The sequence below is a fragment of the Lactuca serriola genome, chromosome 2, assembly GCF_051521515.1.
Source record: "Lactuca serriola cultivar US96UC23 chromosome 2, Lser_US96UC23_V15, whole genome shotgun sequence".
In the NCBI taxonomy this organism is placed as follows: domain Eukaryota; kingdom Viridiplantae; phylum Streptophyta; class Magnoliopsida; order Asterales; family Asteraceae; genus Lactuca; species Lactuca serriola.
In genome coordinates, this window is record NC_136409.1 from 233,640,423 (window position 1) to 233,648,992 (window position 8,570).

Genomic DNA, 8,570 nt, shown 5'->3' on the forward strand with positions numbered 1-8,570 from the left:
AGAACTCGACGAGTAGAATCGAAGTCCAGAGTTTTGTGTAGAATGTGGGACTCGGCGAGTTGAAGTCAACTCGGAGCGTTGACTTTGACCAAGTTTGATCTGGGTTGACTTTTGAGAGTATTGTGGTCTAAATGTTATTTTGGGTATTGATAGTTCGGAAAGCCGAAGGATCAGCAGTTCAGAAGTTGCCGGTTAGCAGTCAAAAGTGTTCAGCCAGCCTTCAGCAGTGCGAGGTGAATCTCCTCACTGTGTGCATGGGTGGCCCATTATGTTTATGTATAGTAGGAAGACTCGGGGGGTTAGCCCTAGGCACTTATTGTTATATGTTTCGGGTTACGACCTAATGTTGGGCAAGGCCCGAGGAATGTTAGGATGCTAGAGGTCTTTGTGATTCTTGCATGTGTCAGTACGATAGGTTCCGGACCGAGGGTCCGATGTCGGGGTAAGCCCGAAGTATGATAGATAATAGTATGTCTCCGGACCGGGGGTCCGATGTCGAGGCAATCCCAAGGAAGATTATTATGTTGTATGTTAGATTATACATGTTGTCTACGTGATACTTGTATGTGCCTGGTAGGGAGGTGAGTGTGGACGAGGTCCCGTATCTCATCACTAGCTGAGTATGGATGGGGTTCCATATCTCGATGTTAGCAGAATAGGGGCGAGGCCCGTGATAAGAATGATGTGAGTGTGAGCGGGGGGGCCGTATCTCAGTACTAGTAGGAGTATGGACAGGGTTCCACTACTTCAGTAGCAAACCAAGGGCGGGGCCCAAGTTAGGCGAGGCCTTAGATCAGGGTACAGTTAGAGTATTTTTATGTATGTTCTAGTATGTTATTTGATTGAATGTATGTGTGTAGCGGGCGAAGCCCGGAGTCAGGAGGGGCCTAAGGGAGACATTTGTATACCGAGCGGGGCTCAATGCCAGGCGGGACCTGATGCCAGGCGGGGTCCGAGGCAGGGCGAGGCCCGATGCAGCGGGCAGGGGCCCAGTATGTAGTTATGTGTTCCTGGTTATGCGTATATGGTATGTGGTAGGTTGGGGAACTCACTAAGCCTCGTGCTTACGGTTTTCAGTTTTGGTTTCAAGTACTTCCGATAGCGGAGGGAAGAGCTCGGGATGATCGCATGGCACACACCAAAAAGATTAGTCTAGGATGTTTACTCTGATAAAATGAACAAGTGTTTTGAAAAGATACTATGATTTGTTATAAAACCATTTAGTTATGGTTGAAACGATTTAATATTTATGGTTTAGTAATGTTTTAAAAAGAAATTTTCGATCATAATTTTTGGGATGTTTCATATTAATTTATTTTCTTATATTTTCAAATTTTAATATTTTTCCTTAATCAATTCAAAATTAACATGTTTTTTTCAAAGTTGATTATCATTTTAGGCAAAATGGTTTACATAGAAAAAATAATTAAACTTTATTGTTTTTTATTGGCAAATTAAAAAAAGATTATATGGCCAAAATATAATTATTTTTCTATAGTTTTTTTATTAATATAAATTGAATTATTTATTGATTCATCATTTTGTTTATATATATTTTGATTTTTTTTTAATACTTAATATTTACATGATATTTAATCTTTTCTGTAAAAAAATACTTAATATTTATATCTTCATATATAATATTTTTTTTAATCATGTATCCACCTAGTTAATGAATAACAGGTTGAATGAGTTTTATATGAGAAATCATGGATGTTTGTTAACTGCTAGAATGTTAAGTTTAACCATTGCTGATGTTATAGAGGTTTGTTATATGCTAGAATGGGTTTAGTTTGAGCCGAAAGAAGATAAAACGATATGTTCGTAATTTTCCCAGATACAAAAAAGTTGAAACATAAAGCCAAAAGGATTTCAAATTTCCTTAAATTCCAAATAGATGCAATTCCATTTCCTTGGGTGTAATCAAATTCTAAATCCGTCACAAAGAAACTTAGGATGTTTTGTTAGCTATCAAACAATCTTTGGATAAAGGTATTTAGACATAAACAAGTTTTTCATCTCATTCCACCCAATGGAATGTTTTCCATCGACTTTCTTGCTTAGCTCTTGGATACCTTGCCACCATTTGAAAGCCTCTCCTTCAAGTGGCAATGTGCATCTGACTACAACTTCTACTTGTTTATCCACTGCGACATCACAATACTCAAAACCACTTTCTACATCTTCTATCCAATAGCAAAATTCATCTTCATCAAAATCTTCATTAAAAGTTGGTAGAAGTGACTCTGGTTTGATAGATCTTGGTTTCTCCTCTGCAAACTCAAACATCTCTGGCGGAAAATGTACCTCGCATAGATATTTTGGCAACTCCTCATCCATATATTCTAAACAAGCGCCAAGACTTTCATGCATGTTTGACATAGACCAAACATTGCTCATTAATTTATTTAAATCGTTCACCAAAGTTAAAGTGGTACTGAAAAATATAAACAAATGTAAACTTTAGAATGCAAATAATTAAATCCAAAATAATGGAAACTTTAGAGAATATACAAATCTGTAAAACTTCTTTTTCAATCTCTAATGTCCATATTTTTAAAATATTATCATTCAAAAAAGAATTAAAATATCCAGTAAGTAACCTGGATTCACAGTGTCCTTGATCCATGTCTTGTGTCACCTTCCCTGCATCAAAGAATTTAAATTCAGCATAACAAACAATTCCCAGTAGATTGGTTATTTTTTCCAAACACAACTCTAAACTTGGAATAAAATATAAACTCATCCTAATAAAACCTTAAAGCTTTGAACAAAAGGATTTAAACCTTATTCTTTCAATACTGTTTCTCTTTTTGAAACATATATATATATATATATATATATATATATATATATAGAGAGAGAGAGAGAGAGAGAGTTCTATGTAACAACAACTTCAGAAGTATAAAGAAGAAGAAAAAGAGAAATTAGCCGGATGTGAAAACTCTACACCTAGTCAGATTAATGACAAATCTAGGGTTTTGGCTGTTCTGTTCTCCATAGAAGAAGACAACACCGGTGCACAAGTTATTACATAATTAACTAAGTGGTTAGCATCACCACATGGAGATTCTAAATAACTTAACTTGTTCTGTGTGTTTATTTTAAACTATTTGACTTTGCATTCTAAAGATTTTAAATACAAAGCATGATTTTTTTATATGAATCGTGTCTGTGTATCTAAAATTCTAATTGAACGTATTTACAGTAACTTCTTGCAAAAGAATACATCCAAACCTGAGTCATTCTTCATTTCCCCAACCATCTGCAGTTTGTTGACTTTTGAACCCTGCTGCACAGTAGAATTAGAAAGCTCATCTTAATTAAGAGAACAAAAACCAAAGCCATGCCTTGTGATATAAATATGCATAAATAATTCACCAACTCGCTATATTGATGCAGATTACATATGCTCATGGTATGAGTGTACAGATGAGCATAAACTGACGTACTCATACTTAAGTTGCTGTGGATGCCATCAAATGTTAAAGGTTTATCATTGGTTATTCAGCTGCCTCTTCATGGTTGGAGATGTTTAAAAAAAAACACCAAGACGATTTATTTATTTCTTATAACAAAACTGCAATAAAGTTTATGAACAAACAAAATCCATAATAGCAGCAAACAGAATAAAACCAATCAAGAAAGTTAACAAATACCAAAAGTATGTTACCAAGAGATTATTTATTTATGTATTCCATCCAATTACTCGGCATATCCATGAAAAAAGCATATAAAACCATTGTGAATTCAACACATACAGAAATTTTACATTATTATTCCACTTTTCTTGTCCGCCTTCAAACCAAACATAACCAAACTACGATGAAAATGAAAATGAAACAACTTTGTAAAGGCATAAAACTAATTTTTCGATCAATTTGAAACATCTTTATGACTAAATTTGATGCAAAATAAATAGACTTAGTTTATTCAGAGTCGATGAATCATTGAAACTTATATCAGAAAGAAAAAGAAACACAGAAAACAAACCCTAGAAAATAACTAAACAAAACCATTGTCCTCGAATCGGGATCGGGATCCGTATCATAAATCACACAGTAATGAAATTAGTAGACTCGGAAGATTAGGTTTTCACGATTACCGTTATTACGTGAAGCAATCGTCCCCTGATTTGCCGTCTTCTCCTCCGCCTCTACGCTGTACTGCAACCCTAAGATGGAGATGAATCAATTTTTATACGCGTAAGGCGTAACATCAAACCCTATCCACTGGGCCGAGGCCCATTGAACTGTGAAACAGGTACCCAATCGACCAATCACATATATTCTTCGTCCCTCACTCCCTTGTGAGTTTATATAAATCTTTCTTGATTCTAAATAAATTATTTGATAAAACAAAAAAAAAAAAAATAAGTAGATTAATAAGTTAAAAAAATAATATTGAAAATGAAACATACAAAGATAATATCGGTAATTTATCATTTTTATCTAAACTTTAAATCATTCTTCAAATTTAATTTTGGATAATTTGAAAAAAAATCATTATATTATCTGAGTTGACCATATGCCACAACGTTGAGGGCATGATTTATTTGAAAAATAACCTATGTTTTAAGGCCATTATTCATGAAAAATATTAGGCATTGGATCATGGGGGCATGTGGCTAATATAAAATTTCCAAAAAAAAACATATAACTTTAACGTTAAGAAGTTGGATTTGTTGACTTTAAATCTAAAAATTATTCATGTTATACCACGGTCGGTCCGTTGATTTTAGGACCCGATGCAAACTAAAAAATGGGCCCCTAAATATATATATTTATTTATTACTAATAGTAAAAATTCATTAATTATTCCATAACTATTATAATATGAAGCAAAACAAAAAAAATGATCATATAATAGATAATCTTAGACAACTACATGAATCGCGAGACTCTCCTAGCATTTTTGGAAGCAAAATTGTTCACTAACTCTTCATAATCAATAGTCTCTAATATATCTTTCTCAATAACTATTGTCGTCAATCCATTAAATTTTTCTTATAACATTGTGGACCGTATGTAGGACTTTAACAACTTTAGCTTTGAAAAACTTCTTTCTGCATACGCGACCGTTACAGGAATATTCAACAAGATTCTGTAGGCAATAATTGCATTAGAAAAACAATCGACTTTTTTCATATACTTTAAAACATCAATAGGGCTCATAATTTCACTCGGTAAAAACATATCAAGCAGCTTTAACTCCATATAAAGTTCATGAGAATCGATATCTGATTGCAGTTCACCAGACTTAAGTGCGGCTTCGAGACGGCTACAACATGACTTGAGATTTTTGTCATCAAATTTCTTCAATTTTTTTGGAAACAAGAAACCAAAAATATTTTCATACTCTTTGTATTGTTGAAATCTTGTTTTAAGAGAAGCATTCGCTTGATCAACAATATATAAAAAAGTAATTAACTTTAAAGTTCTCCTCGGCTAAAAATACAACATTTTGATCACTTGAATTCTCATCAAATTGTTTTTTTTCTACTAACCGGCCGCTTTTGAGAGAATACGGATCAATATTCATTTCAATAGAAAGTTCCTTCGCATCATCAATCGCCTTGGAGAACCCTCTTTCTCTAAACTCCTTGAAGTACTCAATTAGCATATTCACTTCGTTAATAGCAACATCGAGAAGCATTGACATCATTAATCATCTTCAATGTCATCACCATCATCAACATCAACACGATCTCCGTCGACATTAACATTATCAACATTAACATCATTAATTTGATCTCCTTCAACAACACCACCCAAATTATCAGGAATATCATCACTATATTTTGATTTTGAGAAGGAACTTTAGTTTTTTTTGGAAAAACTTATCTAGAGAACCACTATTAGCCTTTGTTGATTCTTCAATTCTTTTTCTCTTTTTACGTTTTTGACTATCAAATAAATACGTAGGAGGAATAATTTCTGAAAATAAAATAACAATAATCAACCAAATACTCGATAAAAATTAAAATTATGATAAAAGAACTCAAGAAATATAATTGACTATATCAAAATGTTGAATGAGCAATACCAATAACAATGTAAACTAGAAAAAAATACCGATGATTATAAAAAGTACTAATAATTATGAATTATAAATATTACCATTAAAAGGAAAAAAACGAACCTATTCTTAGTTCATCCTTTGTCTGCCGAATTGCACAAACTCAACAAATAAATAAAAGAGGCTATGGACTAATATATATATATATATAACTTGTGGACACCACGGGTGAAAATTTTAAAAATAATTTAAATTTATTTATAGCATATATGTGTGTAGTCTTCCTTTTTAATTGATGTTTTCCTTTTGGTAACTTGATTGATAAAGATTTTTGAATGATGGTTGAACGACCGGTGGATGTCATGCCAATACCAAACAATGGATTATCATTGTTAATAGATAGCGGTGTTTGAATGTTATTACGAAAAATATAATTTCCTGAAAAAACAAAAATAGAAATTATAACGTTAGGAATTTGTATAAATGTTATCATTGTTAATAGATAGCAGTGTTTGAATGTTATCATTGTTAATAGATAGCGGTGTTTGAATGTTATCATTGTTAATAGATAGCGGTGTTTTAGAATCTGTCTATAAAGAAATGCATATCATTTGAAATGTTAGATAAATGAGCTCTAACATTTATATTTGTAGAATGAGAATGAATAGTTGTATGTTGATATACAAATGATTTGACTGAGTTTAGATTTTTCTTATATGATGTAACGTTTCTGTAGATACTAAATGACGACGACGATTGCAGACATCTATTATCTAATGAAAAAAGGAAATATTGTTAGTAATAAAACCAATAAAATTAATTATTAAAAAAACAATTAAATTTTAGAATTTAGCAATTTGATATAATTTATATAGTTCAAAAACAATTATAAAATAAACGAATAACAATACCGTTATTTGATATGTAAGAAACATGTGTAATAAGTGATTTTTGATGGATAGATATGTTAGAGTTTGCGTTGGATTTTTTATTATCCAAATATAACGTATTTTTATCATTGTTCAGGCTCGATTTTGATAATACAATGGAAATTCCACTACCCCTCGATATATATATATATATATATATATATATATATATATATATAATGGAAATTCCACTACAGCTAATGTTTTCAAATGTTTAAGATATTCAGCTTTACATTTAAAACCGTGTTTATGCATAAAGTAAAATCGAATACATGAGAAATTAAATAAATTTCATTTTAACCATTTTAATGATTATTCATAATTTTTAGTTTATAATAAAACCCACCTAAAAGTTATCATTATTCCCCAAACGTTCCCCTTCCCCTTTTGTTGTAACACAAACGATGAAACAAAAAACCCAAAATTTCGATTACATACACATTTTCACAACCACCATTCGATTTCTTAAAGGGTGTCAACGTTTATCCATGTATATCGATGAAGGAAGATACTAATACACCACCGATTATAAATGTGAAGTGAAGAAAAGCTTACATTGAGTAATACCCGATGTCGAACTCAGAGACTGGTTGAACGCAACTTTGGGATTTGAAGAAAGCAAGATTCAAGGTAAGAGATGATCAATTGATGGTTAATCTTAGTTTTTTTAACAGTTAATAGATTATGTCGAAGAAATTTTACCTGTTTTTCTTTGTTCCAGAAATGTTGTATCTGAAGATATAAGCGACAACTCAAGCCGTTCAAAAGAATAAACTCACATTCGTTAATAGCGGAAACACAATAAGGTAGAAATGGTTTTGGTTCGATTTTTGAAACTTGAGTCTTTGTTTAAACATTTGAATTTTGAAATTCCTAAATTTTAGACAAAATCTCGTTAATGATTATTCAGGGGATCATATGAGTAAATAAAACATTTACTTTATTTGATATACCTTATATATTATATGAGATTTGTATCATTGTATAGTAAGGTCTTCAATTTTATGTATAATACAGATAATTCATATCTGATCCATATTTCAGTTGTGATCAAGAATCCATGTTTATGTGGGTCACTATGTTTCAAGCTACTTATATTAGTTTAAATCATTGTTCATTTTTAATCAAACTTTATCTTTTTGCATACCTTTAATCCTTATTCCAATCAAAATCACTTAGTTTTTACTACTGCCTCATTATCTTGCAGGCCAAAAAAAATGGTATGTAACCAATTGCAGAAATCCATATAAGTTATATTGGATTGCAATATACCATAGCCAAGGACAACGGACATTGAAATGTAATAAACTTAAAAAGTGAGTTATTTTATGCACCAAACCATGTCTAATTGTCTAATGGTCTATTTCGGCTATTGATAATTATTTATTATCTATATATCACATTAGATATTATACTATTTAAGTATTTATAATACAGATGAATAGTTAATTAGATTAAAAGGTTAGGAAGGGAAATATTCCAAACTCCATTATTGAAAAAGGAATGGTTTTCCCTTTTTGCTTTCAGATAGCCAGTTGGAGAAGTGGACACTGCTCCCCTTTTTTGACAACGAAGTGTATTATTAATACGATTCAAATGATTGATTGATGATATAGTTTATTA

General features: G+C 31.7%; 2 protein-coding genes across 13 annotated transcripts; both read right to left on the reverse strand.

The window, feature by feature from the left end:
- Positions 1–1,848: 1,848 nt before the first annotated feature.
- On the reverse strand, positions 1,849–4,258 carry LOC145088900 (uncharacterized). 12 transcript variants are annotated; one of them, XM_079027356.1, is made up of 5 exons: positions 4,106–4,192; positions 3,382–3,580; positions 3,238–3,292; positions 2,604–2,646; positions 1,849–2,437 (listed from the first exon to the last, which is right to left on the reverse strand). In XM_079027356.1, the coding sequence occupies exons 2-5, from the start codon at positions 3,454–3,456 to the stop codon at positions 1,972–1,974; spliced, it is 639 nt and encodes a 212-aa protein (XP_078883482.1). In that variant the 5' UTR covers positions 3,457–3,580; positions 4,106–4,192; the 3' UTR covers positions 1,849–1,971. The 12 variants fall into 12 exon arrangements, with proteins under 12 accessions (XP_078883482.1, XP_078883491.1, XP_078883487.1 ...); XM_079027365.1 differs by having other exon boundaries at positions 3,238–3,289; positions 3,453–3,580; positions 4,106–4,190; XM_079027361.1 differs by having other exon boundaries at positions 3,453–3,580; positions 4,106–4,190.
- Positions 4,259–5,006: 748 nt separating this feature from the next.
- On the reverse strand, positions 5,007–5,661 carry LOC145090189 (uncharacterized). Its single transcript, XM_079028518.1, has 2 exons — positions 5,431–5,661; positions 5,007–5,315 (listed from the first exon to the last, which is right to left on the reverse strand). The coding sequence occupies exons 1-2, from the start codon at positions 5,659–5,661 to the stop codon at positions 5,007–5,009; spliced, it is 540 nt and encodes a 179-aa protein (XP_078884644.1).
- Positions 5,662–8,570: the final 2,909 nt, after the last annotated feature.

What these genes read in the sequence shown, in the direction of transcription:
- LOC145088900 (XM_079027356.1), bottom strand. Translation starts at nt 3,456, where the DNA reads ATGAGTACGTCAGTTTATGCTCATCTGTACACTCATACCATGAGCATA. An exon ending in GGAAATGAAGAATGACTCAG is followed by an intron (nt 2,647 to 3,237) that starts GTTTGGATGTAT and finishes TCTTTGATGCAG; the next exon opens with GGAAGGTGACACAAGACATG. An exon ending in CAAGGACACTGTGAATCCAG is followed by an intron (nt 2,438 to 2,603) that starts GTTACTTACTGG and finishes TATATTTTTCAG; the next exon opens with TACCACTTTAACTTTGGTGA.
- LOC145090189 (XM_079028518.1), bottom strand. Translation starts at nt 5,661, where the DNA reads ATGTCAATGCTTCTCGATGTTGCTATTAACGAAGTGAATATGCTAATT. An exon ending in TAGCCGAGGAGAACTTTAAA is followed by an intron (nt 5,316 to 5,430) that starts GTTAATTACTTT and finishes AAAAAATTGAAG; the next exon opens with AAATTTGATGACAAAAATCT.